The sequence below is a fragment of the Condylostylus longicornis genome, unplaced genomic scaffold (genome assembly GCF_029603195.1).
Source record: "Condylostylus longicornis isolate FDR11 unplaced genomic scaffold, ASM2960319v2 ptg000153l, whole genome shotgun sequence".
Taxonomy (NCBI): domain Eukaryota; kingdom Metazoa; phylum Arthropoda; class Insecta; order Diptera; family Dolichopodidae; genus Condylostylus; species Condylostylus longicornis.
Window position 1 is genome coordinate 1,474,544 of NW_026578121.1, and position 23,473 is coordinate 1,498,016.

At 24.7% G+C, this 23,473-nt stretch overlaps 3 protein-coding genes across 3 annotated transcripts; all 3 read right to left on the minus strand.

The window, feature by feature from the left end:
* Positions 1-582: 582 nt before the first annotated feature.
* On the minus strand, positions 583-6,557 carry LOC129615870 (adipokinetic hormone/corazonin-related peptide receptor variant I). Its single transcript, XM_055531266.1, has 5 exons — positions 6,373-6,557; positions 4,035-4,307; positions 2,405-2,504; positions 2,108-2,321; positions 583-949 (listed from the first exon to the last, which is right to left on the minus strand). The coding sequence occupies exons 1-5, from the start codon at positions 6,543-6,545 to the stop codon at positions 648-650; spliced, it is 1,062 nt and encodes a 353-aa protein (XP_055387241.1). The 5' UTR covers positions 6,546-6,557; the 3' UTR covers positions 583-647.
* A 4,370-nt stretch (positions 6,558-10,927) lies between these two features.
* On the minus strand, positions 10,928-13,148 carry LOC129615888 (uncharacterized). Its single transcript, XM_055531296.1, has 3 exons — positions 13,141-13,148; positions 11,133-12,222; positions 10,928-11,062 (listed from the first exon to the last, which is right to left on the minus strand). Exons 1-3 carry the CDS (start codon positions 13,146-13,148, stop codon positions 10,928-10,930), a joined length of 1,233 nt encoding a protein of 410 aa, XP_055387271.1.
* Positions 13,149-14,074: 926 nt separating this feature from the next.
* Positions 14,075-22,941, minus strand: LOC129615875 (protein rolling stone-like). The gene is made up of 4 exons (XM_055531278.1): positions 22,131-22,941; positions 17,475-17,841; positions 15,596-15,776; positions 14,075-14,594 (listed from the first exon to the last, which is right to left on the minus strand). The coding sequence occupies exons 1-4, from the start codon at positions 22,215-22,217 to the stop codon at positions 14,102-14,104; spliced, it is 1,128 nt and encodes a 375-aa protein (XP_055387253.1). The 5' UTR covers positions 22,218-22,941; the 3' UTR covers positions 14,075-14,101.
* Positions 22,942-23,473: the final 532 nt, after the last annotated feature.

Genomic DNA, 23,473 nt, shown 5'->3' on the forward strand with positions numbered 1-23,473 from the left:
AATATCAACCTAGTTATTGACCAAAATCTTTACAAAATTAGAAATTCATTATTGTTCCTTTATAATATGTTTTTGTGTTTTACAAATAATATGTCATGATATTAAGATGTAAAAATGTTACAACTGTGACACTATTTTATATTTACTGCTATCACAGTATTTTGAGGCTGTTTCTTATAATATAGATAAAAAAATTACAAATTTTTTCGCCCTAAATCTTAAAATATTCAATATTAAATTTTATTTCTTTTAAATCTGGAGAGGAGGTTCTAAATTGTATTGAGAAGTCTTATTGCTAATTAAATTAAAAGACCCAATACACTTAGATAGTACAGCATTAATTTTAATCTTAAATTGTACTGTACTTGTCGGTCAATATTTGTTGTTAATTGTTGCTAATTCTCTTTCATATTTTTTTTCCTTTAATACTGCACCGTTCCAATCAATCTAAAATTATAATATTTAAAAAGAAGGAAAAATTTCTTAATCAAAAATTTTATTAAAACAAAAAAACAAAAGGGAAAACATTTAAGCAACATACATATTTACATTCATAATTATGTAAGTAAAATAACATTGTATTGTATATAGTATTTAATGAGTATTTTCATATTATAACTTAAATTCTTTCTAAAACATTATTATTTTTATTGCCTCTGTCTAAATGTATTACGAAAACTAACTGTTCTTTCACGTTTATTACTTCGTATATTAAATATTCCATAAACCAATGGGTTCATACATGAATTTGTTGATGCAAATAGAAATAATCCTTTTTGAATTTTTTGATCAATTAACATTGCTGATTCTCTATCTAACCAATACCATATTGACATTACATAATATGGTGTCCAACAGACAACAAAAACTATAACAATTGTTACTGTCATCCTTAATGTTCTTTGTTTTGCTTTACAAAGGACATCATCATTTGATCTACGGAAAAGTTCTAAAAATATAAAAATTTCAAATGAAAATGTTAATAAAAATTTTATGTATGAAAAATGTATATAAATATAAAAATATAATAATTTAAAACATATGGTTAAAATTATGAAGATTTTGTTGAATATACCCCCCAGTGTTATTATGTTGTAAGTCGAAAACGACATTTTGAAACCGAGTATGTTATAATCTCTTTTATTTTTGCTTATTTTCATTCGTTTTTCAATATAGGGTTGTACAGAAAAGCCTGGCAATATGAGAAAATGGGCTCTGCTTTTTAGAGTACAGTTAGGGATGTATGTTGTTAAACACTATGTATGTAATAACATAAAATGTATGAATTTACGATAAAAAATAATTTATTGAGAAATTTAAAAAACGACTGTAGTTCTTCTTTCTTTAATTAACTTGAAAGGTATGCATATTAAAGCTTTAGAATTTTAATTGGAGATGGTTTGTGGGATTAACTTTCCAAATTATTTAGAAAACTCTTCAAATAATGCAATATTTATGGTAAACTATTTACCATATAGTTTATATAGAAGCCAGAATGCTTAATTAACATAATAAAAGGCAAATAAAAGACCCATAAGAGTTCATTTCAGACATGATTTAAATAATGGCAAAACGTTGACAAAATTTAGCATAACTTATGTAGTATCACTGTTTTGTCGACGATGACTACGACTAAGTGTTATATAATACGTTAATTGAGCTCATATAAAAATATTCTAATAATAAAATTTGTGAAATATAAAGTTTTTTTACAATTTCTAGAAATTGTACTGAAAACTTGATTTCAATACATCCACGTTTGTTATTTTACACCTTACATTACAAATGTTATACACCTGTGTGTACTAAATTCATATAAACGAAACACAATATAATTGCATTATTAATTTTGTAAACAGAGAGTAAAGAGAGAAATTGTTTATTTCAAACTGACGTTTTAATAAGAGAAATTTACTCTCATGTCACACTAATGAGAAAAATTTTCATTCCTTCCTTTTACTATTGTGTAAGAATTTTGTGTCCGTAATTAAATACGTATGTACATATGTAGTATTTCGAGTTAGACACTGAATGTGACAAAAAAATTAAATAAATGACAATTTTTTATTTTTTATATAACAAAAAGAAGTATTAATTTCATTCTTACCCGTTTTATAAGATAAATTTTTTGATTTCTTATATATTTCAATATAAATTGATGCATAACAGAATGTTATAACAACAAGTGGAATTGCATACATAACTAGCATACACATAACTGAATATAAAACATTATAGATTTCATCTGGGAAACTATGAAATGTTACACATTGTTCAAACCATTTTACTTTTGGATGACTTTCTACATGAAAGATAAAAGCCTACTGCAAAGAATTGATTTTTTTTAAAAAAAAATTTTTTTTTATTGATATTATTAAAATTTTTTCATTTTATTTTATTTTACCTGCGGAACACTATGTACTGTTGATGAAATCCATGCTATAGTAAGCATTCCTCTACCACGAGTTTCAGAAATTTTAAATGGTTTAAGTACTGCATAGTATCTAAAATATGAAGAGTTAAAGTAAATTTAATAATTTTATAAAATTTAATAAAAAAAAAAACACTTAATGCATGTGCATAAATCCAAGGCGGAAAAATACATTTAGTTTTAGAGAATATGAATTTGAATTGATTTTCAAAAAACTGCTAATTTGAACTTGAACAAGTTTAGTTTAGAAATGCAAATTATACATTTTGGAAAGAGTTGTGATATTTTACACTGTACAGTTGTAAAATATTAAATTATACAGTGGGAAGAATTGTGATATTTTATCCACAATAAGTTGCAACAGAACCTATGTAAATTAATTGAATTAAGAGGTATTAATATTAAAATATATAAAGTACAAAATTTGTATGACCTGCGAACAATTTATTATTTGTTGTAACCACACAAATATTTAGTTGAATGAAAACAATTTATAATTGAAGTCAAAATTCATCTTATGACTGACTGTTCATTGCAAAAATTTAAATGTAGACAAATATAATATTTCTACCAACCGCATTGCATACAATAAAGGAAGTTACGTGATCTGAGCAGCAGGAAGGAAGCATAAATTAATTATTTTTAAAGAAATGTCGGTATGTCGGTCTGCCGGTTTATGTGTGCACGCGTGTATCTCAAGTTCGATTCAACCGATTTTGATGAAATTTTATATGTGAGTTTATTTTGGCTATGCACCGATTGATCAACATTTGGAATATATCAGACCTCAGGAATTTGATTTTTTTGTGGGCCGATATTCATATTTGAATTCGGGGTGTTAAAACAATGAATCTATAAATATTTTCGGAATGATCAGGGCTCGGCAATCGAGCTGGGGAATGCATTAATGGAATTGCTTGAAATTTGATATTTGAGTTCTGGTTGTTACCGAAAATAACTGGTGAGCTTTTCAGGGAATTCGGGTGGCACAAAATGAAATTCTACTAAGAGCCAAATTTACAATTTCCCAGGTATGTTAACTAAAAATTTGCTAACTTCCTTAAAATTAAAAACAAGTATTCGAAAGGTACATTTTGATAATCTTCTGTAACACTTTCACTAAACTAAGCATTACACATTGCGGTTGGTTATGTGCTAATCACATCAGATTTTTTTTTTTTTAATTCATAGACAATATTGTAGAGAAATAATTTACGTTTGAAAATATACACTGTACTAGAATTATTTACATATATTACGTATATACATTAAGTGTAAATTATAGAGGTAAACATGAATAATTACAATTTCAAATTGAATTAATATAATAATTTCTGTATAATAAACAATATTTTATTTATTGTAATTTACAATTGATACAATTAATTTATTATATTTTTTTCCAATTTAAAATAATAATTTCTATTTCTATTAATAATAAGCTTAACTACAGCTAAATAAATGCAAATATGTGTAAAAGCCAAGGTTAAAATTTAATTATGCATAATAATATTGTATTATACGCAATTAATCTTTACATACCATAGCACTGATTCAATAACAAACATTCATATACAAATAATAAAAATTAAAAAATTTTTACCTATCAATTGATATGCATACTAGAACAGCACTTGATAAATATAAACCGAATGTACGAAAGAATGCCATTATTCGGCACATTAAATCACCAGCAACCCATATAACAGTCCATGACCATGCTATTTCAGTTGGCATCATTAAAAATGTAACTAATAGATCAGCAATACATAAATTTATTAACATAATATCAATTCTAGAAGCACATCTTGTTCGATCTCTTAATAATAAATATAATAGTGTAATATTTCCAAGTGCTGAAGCTGTCATTAATATACTAAAATGAAATCACAAAAAAAAATATAATAATATTAAAAATTAATTGATAAAATTATAATTAACATTTGGAACAAATTATCAGCATGTTTTTTTTTTTATGTCTTTAAAATTTTAATTAATAAAATCACAAATTTGTCGAATTTTATGGAAATAAAAAACAAATTATTGCGACTTATCATTAGAACTACTTTTCAAAGTAAGTCTGATATTTTAATATTTACGAAATTTTCAAGAGTAAATTATCGAAAAGAAGTGATTTAAATATTTAGGGCTTAGGTGCGTATATTGATAATTTCTTCATGTTTTTTTTTATTTGAAATTCGAAAACTTAATCGTTTAGATTAGATGCAGAGAAAGATTTAAATTTTTTAATTTTTATATTTTTATCAGCATTAACTATTTCTTGTTTCTATCATATTTTTCTATAATACACAATATATATAGAGAAATCTTTGATTAATCTATAAAATGAACTTTGATTTTATAATGAATTGTATTGCAAAATGAATAATAAAAATTATTATGAAAAAATCAATTCATTCACAATATTGTTTAAAACAACATTTTATTTTGCATTTTTATAAGTTAATAATATGAAATTATTAGTCTGTGGTAATAAGGGAAAACTCCCTATAAGTCAATATTTTTCAAATATTTGAAAATATTAATATTTTTATGGGGCACTCTAAGATTCTAAAGTTACTTATCAGAATATTGTCAAAATTGAATCAAATTTTACTGGATTATAAGATTTTTGTAGAGTAGATAAGTTTATGAGTATATATTCAGAGAATATGAATTACATACATATAAGATACATTACAAATTCAACTTACAATTACAACAATTACTTAAATTACTTAAATTACAACAAATTATAATTCAACTTAGAAAATTTTGTCTTATTACCACAGATATTTATTTCATATTATATGTAAAACTCTAAATATCATGAATACATACTCGTATATGGTAAGTAAATATTAGTGACTCTAATATTTATTATGAATATATTGACTGTAATTCACAATATTAGAGTATGTAAGCATTTCTTATAGGAAATTATAAAATTTTCAGTATTTAAAATTAGAATAAGATTTCATTTAAAAAAAGAAACAAAGAACATATTAAAAATTTAATTTAAAAGGCTTTAAAATTTAATTACTTAATAATTTCAAAAAAATTTTTTATTTTTGAAAAATATAATGCATTCTCTTAAGCACATAATATTATGTTTGATAAAATTTCAATTTTTTTTAAATGTAATGCAGGAGTACAATTATGTATAGATCATCTTGAGAATTCAATAAATGAGTAATTCAGCTTGAGAATTCAGCAATTATATTCCATATTATTGGGATATGGATTTATTATATTAATTGATTTTATATTAAAATTCTGCGAAGAAATACGAAATTAAAGTTTTAGACTATATGAAGCACAAATAATATTAATTTTTCTTTGGAATTTTAAAAAAAAAAATATTTTAATACAAAAATAAAAATTGTAATATTTTAAATTTAAAATTTAATAAATGTAATTTAATAATTTTATATATAATATTAATATTAGATTATTAAAATTCTATAATTTTAATAATGCGGGTAGTCTACACGTTGCTAATATAGTATTCGATTCATAAATTTATGTGTTTAAACGAAATTCAGCAAATAATCTTAAAGCTGAATTAAAAAATTATTATACCAGATTATTATTACAGGGCATATAGCTATATTAAAATTATCATTAAATTGAATATTAAAAATTAATTTAAAGCCGGTAAGTCTGTATAGAATTATAGATTTTCACTGATAATATTTTGTTCTTACATACAAACAATGTAAACATTGTCAATTTAATTGTCAATGTTCATAGATAAAATAAAATAATTAAATAATTATTTTTGTTTCTAAAATTTATTATTTACCAACTAGTTACTAGCTATATAAATATTTATTTAATTTATTTGATTTATTTTATTTGATTTATTTATTTTTTTTTTTTGTTATAATAAAAACAATTGAGATTATTTGTTATTTTAGACTAATTTTTTTACTACTCACCTATAAACTGTTATTGATAAAACATGACCGTCATTAAATACCATATCAATTGGTAAAACAAATTCAGTTGTATTTGCTGTTGTTTTATTTTTTAATGCTGACCAATCTAAAAGCTTTCGATGATCTTGAATAATTTCATTAATTTCAACAGTTTCTTCAAAACTCATTTTCATTTTTTATTTATTTTTTTTTATTTTCAAATAATTTATTAATTTATTTAATATGTGCAATGTATAACATTTAAATTTTAATTGAAATATAATTAAATTTTTAGTATTTATTTAAGTAAATATTAATTATTTAGCTGAAATTATATTTTAAATTAAAAAATTAATTTTATGTCAAAGTAATATTGAAAATTATTACAAAATTATTATACTCGTACATATGTAATTTTTTTTTTGCTTTTCTTCCGATAAATAAAAAAATTTTAAAAGAAGCACTTTGAATTTTGAACTTTGCTTATATTACTCACAATATTATAAATATTTTTTGTTTTAAGGTCTTCCTTTACTCGTGTCGTATATTAAAGATTTTATATTTTTTTTACAAATATTTTCATCTTTAATTTTGATTTTCAAAAATATATTCTTATCACTATTCATTTGTTATCATTAATATAGAGCAAATTAATCAAAAAGACAACCAAGTCACGACTATATATATATATACATATACATGTATATTATAATTTATATATCATATATACCCGTTACATATTATATGTAATATATTATTTTAAATTTATTATATATAACAATATAGATTTTTTATTAAGTTTTATACTTAGACTGATGTTTTATTAATCTTTTACACTCATATATTAATCATATATATTTCGATTTAAAAAAAAAAAAAAAATATCTATATATTTTTAAAATATGAAATTCCGGGTACTCATATAACACAATCTGAAGCTACAGCTAAACTGTTATAATATTAGAGATTATAAATTTTTAATAAAATATGTGCGCTATATTATTAAATTTATATTTACAGAAAATAACAAAGACAAAAAAAAACGGAGAAATGGAAAAAAAAATTTTGTATATATGTATATATATATATTTATTATCTACAATTATTATGGAATTATTGTATAATTATTGGTGTTGATTTCAAATTCTATAGTACTGTACCTAAACAAAATAATATAATTAAAGAATGATAGCAAGTTAGAAGTAAAATTAAAAGTTTTCTTAAAAAGCACATTTTTATTTTATATAATTAAAATTAAGTTGTCAATGTTGAGGTGTATTGCTTGCCTAGATTTGTATTGGTGTATTACTTGCCTATTAATAAAAATGTTGGTGTATTACTTGTCTAGATTTATAAAGGCAAAACCAAATTTGTAAAATTTTTGGTTTCAAATTAGGTTTTTCGAGGAACGTCAATTATAATTTCTTTCTTGAGAAATTTCATAATATTTATTCTATATCACATAATTCATATGCTCGATTTGTATATAACATTTATAACACTTCATATTTTATTAATATACTATATACAAATGTTAATATACTATTGCATTTCAAATGTATAACACCAGCTTACATATAATACGGAGTAGGTACTGAAAAGGAGTATCTTATAGAAATTTACAAAATAGTAAATTCTCGTTGATGTCACTCAATCCACAGATAAATGTCACTAAATATAAGTCCATAATATGTATATATAGAAAATAAAATCCAACGGCTAACAAAATTTTCTAAAAGGTTAGAGAAACTGAAATGATGTATATTCCATTTTTCAAATAAATGTTGCGAATTTTTAGGTGAATCATAATTTTTAGGTGAGCTCTTTGAACGCTGTGAAAATTTCGGTGGCGTATTCCTAAAATTCCCGGAGCAATGATCACATCTCGCCTTATATTCCATATAGTTTCTTAAATGTGATATTCTGATTTATTTTGATTTTCGATTGTTTTAGTCAATTTAGTAATAAGATAATAAAAACTCTCTACGTGCGAGTTATTTATACAACAACTCAAGATGACATATACCTTGTTTTGTCCAAGAATAACTATTTGCTCACGAGTCGCCAAATTCGTTTTGTCACATTCAATAAGACTCTGGAATTCCTTTTCCGGCTCTAGTCTGAGATTCATTTGGATTCCATTTCTGTTAGAGAAAGTGTGTTTCACTTTGTTTAGGTATTTCAAGTCAGCATAATGTATTCGCTGTCTTTATTTTTCTTTCTATATTGATTAATATTACGAGTAGTGTGGAAGATTTGAATGGGTTAAGGTGGCAATTAGTGATGTTGCGTGCTGAAGGTGAGATTGAGTTGTTGTACAAATGAATGTGAAATTATTTTAAATATTTTTATTGCTGTTATGCATATAAAAGAACTTTTCTTAAATTGCACTTTTAATTCATAAATAAATTGAATAGATTTGGACAAACTGACAGTATTATAATGTAAGATAATCAAAAATATTCATATTAATCAGCACATTTTTAATTAAATTGTTTTTTTGTTGTTTAAAACATTCTTAGAATTAAATGTAAGTACATAAGTATATCTTTCTTGTCTACAGGAATTAATTAGTAAATTGTCTTAAAAACATTTTCATAATAAATAAATCAATAGAAAAACAAATTATTTTAACATTTTCATATAAAAATTGAATAACAGATTAAAATTAGAGAGAGAGAGTGAAAGGATAAAGAAATTTGGATTGTATCTAATTTATGTATGTATATGTCAGTATATATATGCATAATATAGATGAGGATTGGTAAAATTTAATGGAATACATTTTGATAGCATGCAATTAATATTAAATAAAATGATTTCAAGAGTACAAGTATACATTTAGTCTAATAATTGCAATTACAATGTTGTAAAATTAAGAAAATGAGACCCAAGTGTACAATAACACAAAAAGTTTTTTTGCTTACTAATTATACTATATACATATACATATATGTACGTATAGAGCAAAGTAAGTATATAATATAATATTGTAAATAAATTTGCATTAAATTATGTTTTGTATTAAACTTACTTTTAATTATAATTGTAGATAATGGTACAGGATGCGTAATTTACCTTGAAATTTCTTATCAGTATAATGTGAGAATTAAAACATCTAATGAATTTTGCATTTTGAAAAGTTCTCTGGTTGCACTCAACGTAAACGAGTTATAGTTGGAAGTAGTTCGTAAAATGGAATACTTAATAGCCTTCTACCGGAATAAATGCGTTTCACTACTTCTTTCAACAATACTGCTTTGTATATATTAGTTCGTTTAGTTAAATTTAGTTATACACCTAAAATATTATAAATTTGAAGTTTGATAGAGCCTTACTAAATGTTCTGCACACATGCTAAGTTTATATTCAATGGCACTAGCACTAAATTAATCGCATCAATATAAATATTTCTTCATTTGTTAATTTTGAGTTTTCTATTATTTTTAATAAAGTACTAAAATAAATAACTGTAAATTTTACCAAATACTTCACCATTTCGAGATTAATACGAGAATTGGGAACATGTATTTATGGGATTAATTTTATTATTCCGAAAACTAACAATTAATATAATTTAAAACTAACAATTAAATATAAAAAATATGGTCATACTTACTCTTTTAAAAATTCTTAAATTATAACTGTTTGTATTAGTACATAAAACACCCTGTTCATTCATATTTTAATAGGTATTTGATTTCATTTTTTGTGTATAAATATGAATTGCTTTAATCTATGTACATACATACATACAAATACATAATATAGTGTCTATAAAGTACATTGTTTCAAATTTTGTTTAGTATTGCCAGAAGTTTGAAATTTGAATGTAAATTATGAATATTTCAAAATTACTAAAATATGAAAAAATTATTTTGAAATAATTATTATATTAAAATGACTGAATGGTTTATTAAAAATTTCGGAATACCATCGCAATTAATAAAATTTTCACAAAATATTGCAACAAAATGGTTTCGTTAATTATCACATATTTATGAGTTAGAGCAATTTCATATTTAAATTTTCATAGATCTTTTAAAAGGCATAAATACGAATTACAGCTAAATAATTTAAACTACCGGAATTTCGATTTGATATCGGATCAACTTTGCAAGTCTATGTTGATATACATAATCGTTTTATACACCTATTTCATGTACATAATATAGTTAGTTAGTGTAGTTATAGATTCACAATCTATTCTGTATGAAACAGATTCACAATATATTTCTTGTCTGTGTATTTTATTGCCCCCTAACATGAATACATTTTTACCTTAAATAGTTCTATTAGCTTTTATAATAATTATAATTAATAATTTCGATTCGATTAATACGCAAAACGATGCTAACTGCAATCTCGTTTCGATTATGTGCGTTGATATTTTAAATGTCATATGAGACAGGTTTTATGATGAGAATCAATTACTATAAATTTCTCTTTTAAAAATTATTATGAGAGTTTTCGGGTTGATCAAAACATAAAGTTGAAATCTTAATTCTATCGATTTTTAATAAATTCCAAGTATCAAAAGTGAAAATTCTATTCAATTTCATCTTAAATTCATTTTTTATTGATATTTTTCAATACTTTTCATTACAAAATTTGTTAATTCATCTATATATTTGTATTTATGTTCATCTAATGAACTAAATAAATCACGTTTATGTAGATCCCTTGCAACATAATGATTTGGTAAGTTAACCTATTAAGAATATTTTTTTAATTACGTAATTCTCCTTCAAAATTATGGTTGAGTATTAAAAAAAACTTACCTTATGCCTTGCAATTGATTTTACAATCAACCATAAAACATAAAAACTAAACCAAACTGTGAAATATAATGGAATATACCATAATTTTCGACCTAAATAGAAATAACTGTATTTTTTCACTCTTGGTTCAGTATGTGGTTCTTCTGGTTCTGGTGGTGGTGGCGGAGGAGGTTCTGGAGCTGATGTTGTTGTTTCTTTAGGATGATGAAAATGATCATGATCATAAATTATATCTGGATATGAACTATAAATATTATTCCAAGGATTCCATGGACCATTATATTTTATTGGATGATTATCATAGCTATGATAATCAAGAAATGGTGGAATATGATCATGTGGTTTATGATGAATAGGATAACTAATATCGTGTATGTCAGGAGGACTATGAGAATCATGATGAGGATGGTATTCATGAGAATCATGAGAAACATGATGAGAATGGTATTCATGTGGATCATGAGAATCATGATGAGGATGGTATTCATGTGGATCATGAGAATAATGAACTTCGTGTGGATCATGAGAATGAATATCGTATGAATCGTGTGGATCATGTGAATCATGTGGATAAATATCATGTGAATCATGTAAATCAGATGGTGGAGGTGTATCTTGCTCAGGCATATCATCTACTTGAGCATTTTCCATCTTATGATCATCCATATCTGATATATTTTTATTATCTTTTTCAGAATCCGATGATATTTCTGGCATTGTCATTCTTTTTTCATCGGTTGTTTCATTTTTTTTCATTTCATATGGTAAATATTCAGGGCTAAGAGGTCCTAAAAATTGATTTTTTGGTAAATCAGTTTCTTTTTCTATAGGACCAGCTGGTGGTGGTATATAACTTGAAATTGGACTACTTGAATATGGTTTGGGTCCCGGATAATTAGATTCTAAATTTGGAGGGAAATTGTATATATTCTTAGGTGGAATGTAGATTTTTTGTGATTGTGATGCTTGAGCAATTGGATGTCTATTATTAGTTGGTATTTTTTTCTTATTTTTGAATAGTTCAGTAGCTACAGCTTCACCAGGTGTAAATCTATCAGTAGCGAAATCTGTAATATGAAATTGTTGTATGCTTTATGATTAAATTTTAATGTAATTTTTTAGTCTTAAGGGTTTAGGTAGCTCATAGAAGTACAAAATCCTTTTTTTTTCACAATTATAAATGAATTGATTTGGTTGTACCTTTTGAATTTTTAACTGGCAAAATAATTTGAGGTTGATCATGCTTATAAACAGGATAAATTCTTTGATTTTTTTCTCTTTCTTTATAATATAATTCCGGTATTTTTCGTAAATTTGTTATTATATCGGGTCCGGGTCTTGTTGCATATATAGCACGTCCTGTTGAAATATTTTCATTTGTTGATTGATTTATAATTTTTGTAATATTTTCAATCAATTTATTTTCCTTATTTTCCACTATTTCTGAATTATTTAAACTAAAAACAAAAAAAAGTAAAATTTTATTATAATCTCAATTAATTTAATTTTAATTTTATATTAACAACACTTTTGGGAGTATTCCATTTGTATGAATAATTTTTGGTTTATCAAAATTAGTTATCGTTTCACTATTATTATAATTAGAGCCAGTCTTTCGAACTGATGTATAACTTGTTTCACACAGTTTATAAGCATTTAATGCTATTAAAATATTTAAGATTAAACGGTAAAACATTTTTTTGTTTTTTTTTCTTGTTTTTCCTAATACTCTTTGTATACTTTCTTTAAATTAACACTAAACGATATTATGATTTTAAGTTACATGTGAACTATTTTGAAGCGATTTTCTTTTCTAACTAATCGTATCGCTATTAATAAAATTGAATATTTCTTTTAGAATAGTATGTAAAAAAAAAATTATATATTTAGTGATTGGTGGTGGTTAGTATGTGATTCTTTAATTAACACCTTGAGAAACGTTGCCCTAGAATTTTATATTATGAGTTTAATTCATGTTATTTAAAGAATATGAAGAAATTCAAATTACCTACGCATAATATGCGATTTGAATGCCATGAAAATATAGGTTAAAAAAAAAAAATCAATATTACAAGAATATATAATCATTTGTATGTATAGCTTTCTTTTTAAAATGTTTGCATTAAATGACAAATATATTATTAAATTTATTTAACATAACTAATTGTACATAATTTTATTCAGGAATTTAAAATTTAGAGCATATTAACAATAAAATATCAGTGTAAATGCCAGTATGTTATTGACGAGAAATGTTAAACGTTAAAATTCTAGAAAATAATCACTTGTTTGTGAGAGCATTAATTTCTTTATTTACTCACACTTTGATTGAGTTTTACGGCCTGATCGTCTATCTCGCTATCTTACTCGGCAAGTGAGAAGAAAGTGAGTAACTATCATATTTTTGTATAATGTAATTTGCGAGTGAGAAGAATCATTTCGGTATTGCGTATCTCGTTTTTTTCTAAAATATTTATACAAAATTTACTCACTTTATTTTTGAAAGTGAACGGAGAGTTCTGATTTGAAAGTAAATAAAGAGTGAGTAAAAAAAGCGAGATGCACGATTATGTTGTTACTCTCTTAAATAATAGCTGAATTAAAAATAAATGTAAATTGGGTCTTGAGTAGCTTAAGCTTTTATGCCATAGTTTTAATTGAATTTTACAAATGATTATGATTATAATAAATTTTATTGAATAAGGAATAATTATCTAAGAATTTTATTTAATTTTGAATTTAAAGCATTTTCTGATTAAATGAAATTTCTTATTTATTCTATAGTATTCAAAGATCTTGAAAATTTCAAAGTAATCATGCCCAAATTATATTTTTCAATAAAGAAATTCTCCAATTAATTGAAAATTTTTCATATTAGTCATCTTAAAATTCTTAAATTTCCTAAAAAATACTAAAAAAAAATTCAATAAATAAAACCAATATAAATTTTCAACGGAAGTATTTACTTCTTACATTTTATATTCTAAAATTTTATTAGGATTTACAAATTGTTCTTCATGTTTTTGTTCTTCAGAAACTGATGCAGTTAAAAACTTTATTTTATCTTTATTATTATTGTCTTGGCATTGGCTGGAAAGCGTATGATATTGTCTTTCAAATTGTTGATGAGACTGTGGTAATTGTTGATATTGATGTTCATAGCTAATTTGATTGCTTACAAAAGCTTCACTACAAATACCCGGATTACCAGCACTCTCCGGACATTTTGTTAAATTTTGTTGATGTTGATATTCAGAATTTAATCCATCATCTAACTCTCCTATATCGTGATTGTTTAAATGACGAACGCATAATTTTTTAAATAAACATACTCGAAGGCGATATAAAGTATAACATAAGAAATGAACGATTGCTACAAAAATGACAGCACATATTGACACAATAACTGCTTTACCCGGTTTTGTCCAATCTAATAAAGGATATATTGCAACACGATTAAGCCTAAAATTAGAACATATAAAAGAAAAAAAATTTAAATTAATATTATAATTAATTTTTAATATGGAAATTATTGATTCGTTTTGAGTTTAAGAAAATTTCTATTTAAATTTTGTAATTTAAATGGCCTATTCAATTTCGAAGTTTTTTTAAAATAATTATTAGTTTCCATTATTCCATTGCAATTAACTATAGAATATATGTACGTGTTCATATTGTTATTAATTCACACAGATGTAGCGAAATGCTTTGAATTTTAGTTTGAAATGAAATTTTTGGCAGATCCGTGTAGGACTTTTTATGGTTTCAGAAATCAGAGCTCAAAATTTTTGATCTAATACTGAATTTATTTGTGTTATGAAGTCTTATGAGTTAAAGTCGTTTTTTTTTTTGTATTAATTTTTTTTATTGATTGAGGCATGCAAATTCACTATCGATAAATAACTTCAAATATGTGGATTTACTAAGTAGTTTCATATAAGTAATAAGATTTACAAAAATATTCAAAGCTTTTGGACTTAAAAATTTTTTGTCTTAATTTTTGAGAATTACACCAGAGCTGCGAGCACGAATTCCAAAATAATAATCTTTACAGAGAAGTACATGGTATCTGATTTTCAAAACTATATGTGGGCGAAAGGACTGCGTCCCAATTTTCAGTGAGAACAAAAACATTAAATAAATATTTTAAAAATGTCTGTGCTATTGCACGAATTGCAGTCGTTCTTAGCCGCTTAGTGCTTGGTATTCATTTTAACATAGGTTACAGATTAAATGTGTGAAAAGCTAAATATGTGAAAGGCTATTTGTACATATGAAAGGCTAAATGATTTTCTTATGTTTAAAATTATGGCGCTTTTACAACAGTTTCACTTTCTTGAACCAGTTAAGAACCTAAATAAGTATAGATACATGATATATAATACTGTGTATATATATTTATTTACAAAAAAAATTGAAAAGTTAAAATTAATTAAAAATAGTTGTAAAAATTTTTGGTATACCTGTCAGTTCCTCCCGCTAAATAATATATCCCCGTAAATAATGCATAAATAGCACCAAATACTGTTGTATAATATATATGACCTAATTTGATAGGATGTCCAACAATAGCCAAATCAATTAACATTATCACAGAGTTGAAAACATGTACCATAATGTTCAGCGTATCAACTTTATGAATTTCTAAAATAACAATAAAAAAAAAAATTTAATTTTAAAATTAACATGGTGTTGAAAATTTTCTTATTATTTTTTCTTTATTTTTTTTTTTTGTTAGAAATATTTATATATATGTAGGTAATTAAATTTAATGTAATAAATATGTGCTCCTATATTTGAAAAAAAAAAAACTTGAAAACATATGTACGATTACATGTTAAGGATAGAGAAATCAATAAAAAGAAGAATAGAAGAAAAAATAACAGAGCGAATCTGTAAATAATCAATAGTGTTTGTAAAGATGTGTAAATTGTAATGCTGTGTGCATCCATTTGTATTCAATTCACAATCAACCAACGCACATATGAATATTGAATTTATATTTTTGAACATGAAGGATACTGATATGAGACGATATTTCCAAACATTATAATAATTGTTAAATAAGCAGTTCATTTTCGTAAAAGGGAAATTAAATTTTTTTCATGCTATACATACATATGTATACATTTGCGTATAATGTAAGATATAAGCCATATTTTTAAGTTCCGTTTATTATATGATGTATATGAAATTAAATTATATTAGATATACGGGCATGAATATCCGCAAAAATTAGAAAATTCACAGAAAATCAAAATAAAATGCTTACAAAAAGTTTTTACACGATCACACGCTCTATATTATATGCAAGTGTATTGGCATGTGTTAAGACCGTGAACGTATTATAATAGAGGAAAAAGAAGATTGAGGTATAAGGAAATGAAAAATGAAATTTATATGGAATTTAATAATTAAAAATACACAACATTAAAATATATGCAAGAATAAAATTCAGGTAAATTGAACGTGTTAAAAAAATATTAAGAGAGATAAGAATGTTTTTTTCAAAACGTTTAGTTTTACAAACTTGTTATACATATAACATTTAAAACTTGTTATACATATAACAGAATGAAAGAAATTAAAAATTTAATAATCAATAAAATATTTGGTGTGTTTTCAATATAATAAATTTATATTGATTAATTATGTAATCGCGCATCCTAACCTTGAATTTCAATACTTATGAGAAACATACGAGATCAATTGCTTTAGGTTAATCCTTATAAAATTTAGCATACGAGTATGAATTAAAAGAGTTCATTATATTCTGATTACTGCTATATAGATTATAAACCAAAAATAAACCTTTATATTTTAATATATTTAACGAGGCTGATTTTGCTGATTAGAATATCAGTTGCTTTAACTGGAAAACACTCCGAAACGGACTGTATAAAGGAACACATATAGTTAAAAGAAGTATTCACGCATATTAATTATAGTAGATAGGAATAATTTTTCTGAAAAATAAATTCCATGTTAGTGGAATTTCGTTAATGCAGTTTGTAGATTGAGCTTCCGCACCCCGCCCAAAACAAAAAAACCATTATAGTTTTTATGTTTCGAAGTACGTATAAGAAAATTAGTTAAAAAACCCAATAATTCGATTTTCAACCCGTTTTATAGAAAGCTACCCAATTTGTCAATAATCCTTCCTTTAAATGAAATCTTTTTTGTGTCAATAACCGGTTGGATTAACTTGAATCAGAATTTTGATAAATATCTATTAATAAAAATTTCTTATGTGAATTAAATTTACCAGATAATGACTATTTATGAGTGTATGTGTGTGTGTGTTCATAAATTTATTTTTCAAATAATTTTTGTAAAACTTACCAGGATTATGAACTAAACACCAATAACACAGTGATATTATAAATGAATATACTGTTGCTACCGTATATAATACCCAATATATATTATGAAAATAACTTTTATTCATTCTTCTAACAAGTTCAAAATCATCTCGACGTACCATCATACCTTGTGTTACAATCCATGCAGCAAACCATGCTTGTATTGCACATACTAATAAACCCCAATTTGTTAAATAAATCCACCATTTTGCATAATGATTTTCAAATTGTTCATCAGAAGAATGACCAATATCTAATAAGGAACAAACTACCACTGCCAAACAAGTAATTGCTGTAAGCCATCGATAAAATAAATATAAAATACCAACTTGTGTTCCACGTTGCCACTGTTAAAAAAAAAAAAAAAACATTGAAAGAGAAAAGTAAAAAGAATAAGAAAATCAAAAATTAGAATGGTAGAGAAAAAAAAAATTTTTTTTTTTATTTCTTTTTGATTTTTTAAATTTGTTTGTTTGTTTGCAGTTTTTTTCATTTTTTTTTTATTATAAATTATAAAAATATTTGACATTGACGTTTATTTAAAATCTTATTTATATAGTAAATTCAAAGATATAGAAAAAAAATAATAATAATATAATTATAATAGTATTGTAGAATAAGTAAGGACATGTCAAAACAATAATGCTGCTGAATACTTAAATACTTTTATATATACATACATACATACATACTCGTATAACAGATATATAATACTGACAATATCAAAATCCATTGGAAGGTATTTTATGTCATAGTAATATTGATTGCTCCAGAAAATTTATATATGGGTTATGGCACACATACTAGATTTGATTTTTGATTTATAACAATGGAATATATTGAAGAATTAGGTTTGTTGCTTGATTTATATAACAGATTAGTCGTATAATGAAATAAGTTAGGCATGTATATATAAAAAAATGTGTAGAAGCATTCTGTATAAAGATTAACCTAAAGGTATACCAAGGGTTTCTTCGGAAAGCGTTCTGTGTAAAATTAAATATTTTAAAATGATTTCGGAAAATCGACAAATGTTAGCTTAGTTTAACGTTACTCGTTAAACACACAGTTCGTAAATTCAATTACGGACACAGGAAATAGTGAAGGAAGCTCGGCTAACGACTTATCGACTTCTTTCTGACGGGAACGGAGCAGGGCGGAAGTTTGCCTACAGGACTTACAGAGAATTCATTGAGTGCAATTTCATTCAGGCTATAACCATGTCGGATTCCTGTCTGCGACGGTACACAATTTTGACTACATGAACAAGGTTCCCAGAGACTTGTTTCTCGAACGGTGGACGTGGGATCGAGGAGGTTATGTACTTGAATCGAATTCAAGCGTATCGTATGCGGAAGGCTCCAAGGCTGAGTCGGGTGTTGGCCTAGGCGTATATAGTGTCCACCTGGAAACGCGCACACGTGCGAGACTGGACCCGTATGGCACGGTATTTCAGCTCGAAATACATGCAATAGAGATCTGTCTGGGAGTCAATTTAGAAAGGGAATATAAAAATGGTTAACTTAGAAAGGGGCTAGAAAACAGTAGACTAATGGTTCGAATCTAATTGTTTTTCCTCGAGAAAATGTTGAGTCTAATTGCTCTTCCTCGAGTAATGTGAATAATTGGGAGTGATGTACAGTTTATTTAATTTTGCTATGCCAGGGAGTCTTTTGAGAAACATTTTTTTTGTAAAAAAAATATATTTGCAAAGTTAAGTAAATTGGTTTTAAAATTCTAGCGACATTCTTTTTATGCTCTCTTTATGTAGGTATCTCAAAGATGATTTGATCAACTTTAAAATATCCTCGTTTTGTTATGTAAACATTTTTATGTTGTTTTTCTGCTCTTTTTAGCTATTATATGTGGAGGTTGGAAATGAAAAGTTATAAGATTTCATATATACACTTATATATATATATATTCATATATATCACTCTATATATATATATATATATATACATTAATTTAAACAATTTAATCTGGAGCATGTTGTAAGATAGAAAAAAAAATTTTTTTTTATATATACATTTCTACAATAGCCTTGATATTTTACAGTTGTTTCTATTGTCCGCCTTGATGTTTTACTAAATATAGAAGAATTTCAATATCTCTATATATACCCATCATACATACGTATATAAAATATTATATTATGAATACATATAGGCAAATTAAAAAAAAAAAATTTTTTTTTGTTTGATTTAATATAAATACTGTCAATTATAAACATAATATTCAATTTAATTTTATTAAAGTTGGTTTGAATATATATATATATATATAAAAGAATTAAGTAATTAGAGCGCAGCTATATATACTCATAAAATGATTGAAATATATTATCAGGCTATTTAGCATTCGAAGTAATATTAAATATGAAGAACTAACCTACATTTATGTTTCGAATTTAAAATGGGTTAAATAGTTAAGAGTGTGACTAATACAGAATATTACTAGTTAGTATGGAACTGATTTTTTAACTGATTAAAAGAAATATAAGACACCAGTTTACAAATGACTAAAATAAAAAATATTTTATTTTGCAAATTGCACTCCGGCCATTGTACGGCCGTTCCTTATTAAGTTAAGTAGGTATGCGGAGAAATTATCAGAAATTTTGACGTATTGCTTTGGGTGTGTTTACACTCTTCTGTTATGCAACTGTATATAAAATCATTTTATCATTTTCTAACAAATTAAAATTTCGGCCTAAAAAATCAGGAAAAATACCAAATTTTGACGTACATTATACAGAACGCCGTATTAGACCGAATTTATGCATGATAAGACATTTAAGAAATATTACATATTAGATTTACATTTTGTCAAAATATAGTTTATAAAATTTTCTCTAATTTTATTTTTCTAAATTTTATCCCAAAAATCTGTTCACCTTCAACAAAATCTGACTTATTTTCAGATCAATATAAAAATGGCAAAAAAAAAAAAAATGAAAAAAAAAAATTTTTTTTGTAGTAATTTGAGAAGGTGACTGTCATTTCCACAAACACGAAAATTAAAAAAAAAACAAAAATTTATTAAAACTTTTTTTTTAACACCATTGTGTTTTGCTACTTGAAAATTCAAAAGTTTTTAAAAAAAAATTTTTTTTCTCCATTTTCATTTTTATTATAAAATTTAATTGCATACTTTTGGGCAAACAAAATTACCACTTAGGAATCATATAAATTTTATATTGTTGTTACATAAAAGCTAGAGTAAAAGGCAAAAATATCAATTTATTTTTTTTTATTTTCCATAAATAAAAAATGTTTTTTTTTTGTTCTTCTGTTTATTGGGCTTGCTCTAAACTCTTTGATTTTTGTTCTTTTTCTGTTGTTCTTGTTATAATTTTTAAAGGGCTCTTTATAACATGGCAAAACAGTAAAAATTATTTAGAAATAATAAGGAGAATAAAATAATAATGACGACTACTGAGAAAACAAAAAAAAGACAAAATTTTTCTCTCTTTTTTTTTTGTTTATTTTTGTTCTTAGTAACAATTCTGAAAATGACAACTTTGAAAAAAACTTTAGGAAAACTAAAAGTATCTCTTTTTTTTTTTTTTAAAAAAAACTACTGCATTGTATTGTTATTTTAGTTTTTTTTTTTTGTATTTAGAAGATTGGACTTCATGTAATTTATAATTGTAAAATTTTGTAAAAAAGCAAAGTTTAAAATGTCAATTTGTTTCTTTGTTTTTTTTAGGACTTGAAAAATGAATGAATAAAAAATAAGTATTTCGGAAATTGCTGTAAAAACTGGTTTAAGTGGATACATAGCTATATAGAATTTTAGATAATGACATTTATGTAGGTAGGTATATGATAGTTCTATGAAATTATTGTTATTACATAATTTTAGGGGTAACGTAAAATGTGCAAAAGTACAAATACATTTCCGACTTTATGAACTTCTTATTGAGAGTAGAAAAGCAGTAACAAAATATTATGAGTTTAAATGAATTTAAATGGTCGAACTGCAATACGAGTAAGTTTATATAGGCATACTGATTTCTCTATTCTTCTTCTGTATACTGCACAATTTTTTTGTAGTATAATGGTTTTGTGGCTTATTAAATGAATGTTAAAAATAAAGAGGATATTTGAAAGAAAAAATTCAATATGAATAAATTTGATGGCATTGATGTCGTTTCTCATATTCCGATGATGTTTTTTCTTCGAAACAGTATTATCTACAATATTATTCACTTTAGCGATAATAGAAGGAGATTTGACAGTATTTTGAAAATGAAGAGAAAATTTCAATACTGCTACTTTTCTCAATTTTTAAATTGCTATTATGTTACAATACGGAGATTTTAAGAAGAGAATTTGTGCTTGATTGAAATTGACAACATAAAGATTGAATATTCAATGGGATTGCCTATACTTACGAATCTCTTCGACAATTATATTGGTAGAAATATCATGATAATTTTTATATCAAGGTCGTTTCTGAGATATATGAGAATTATTGGCCCATTATAAGGAGGTAAATATGTATTTGATCGAGGGCATCGGCTTTTTTTAAATACAAAATGCGAAATTTCAATTAATAAGGCTTTTAAAATTTAAATATTTAGTTTTTGTAACAAAAATATTTAATATATAATTATTTTGTAATTTCTTACCTGACATAAATAAAAATTATGACGATGTACTTGATATTCTGAATGTAATTCTGGAAAACATTTATTCCATATTTTACTAACCATCATTCTTTTCGTACTATGTATATCATCTGAACAATAGGTATTTCTACTAAAACTATGATGTGTATCGATTTTATTTTCTTGTTGTCTATTATAATTATTATTATTATTATTATTATTATTAAATGTATTACGATTTTTTATTGTACAGCTATAATTATTATTTTTGGCTCTATTATATGGATCTTCAATACTATCGTCACTTTGAATCTGTATAAAATCACTTTCAAGTGCACCAATTATTGGTCGACCACTAGTAGTATTTTCACAACTTAATATTGAACCTCTTTCACTTGGTGTACGTGATGCACCTTCTGTTGGTGATGTTGGTGTTATTGGTGTAATTAATTTAATTGGAGATATGGCAGTTGTTGAACGTACTTCAAAATCAAAATTATTATCAGCACTTGTTATAATACCACCGTATTGATAATAAATTGGTTTATGTTCTGTTTCAATATCCCTTGATGTTGCTGCAATATCACTATTATAACGATATTGAAATGGTTTTGTTTCACAAACGTATGATTGTATTGGGGGTATTTGATAACTATAATTATAACGATATGATGGTATTTCATTAATCGGTGGAGGATAATATACACTGCGACCAAATTCAACACGATCGTTATAAGATTCAAATGTGTTCAATCTGTTGCGGGTTAACTTTGTGTGGCCAAATATATTTGGCTCCGTAGAATTATAAAATGAATAAGCCACTTCTGTTTTAATTTAACGTTTTTGTGTGAAACGAAAGTTTTTTTTTTTTTTTGTTTAGTTGAGCATTTAATAGCAATCAATAATAAATATAGAATGAAATTTTTTTCGTAAAAATTATGAAAAGAGTATGTCGCCGTAATTAAAATAAAAAAACAAGTATAATAGCTTTAACCTGGAAAAAAAAAATAAAAAAATTTAAAAATAAATTTATTTTCCATTAAATATCAAGGTCAATATATTATTTAATTGTTTCTCAAATTACATTTTATCAATTTAATTAGATCTTCTACATAACTTATATGATGGCTACTAGCTATACTACACTACGAGTACTATACTGTTTGGGTAAATTCAAAACAAAATAATTATGATATAGTTTTCATACATCGATCAACTTTTTGACCTTATATGCGAATATTTCGTTTCAATCGTTTAAATGAATATCGAGTTATATACATACATATTTACACATAAAAATAAATTAATACGCACAAGTATATTACAATTATATTCTGGCCCTTAAATTTATTCTTAAAATTACT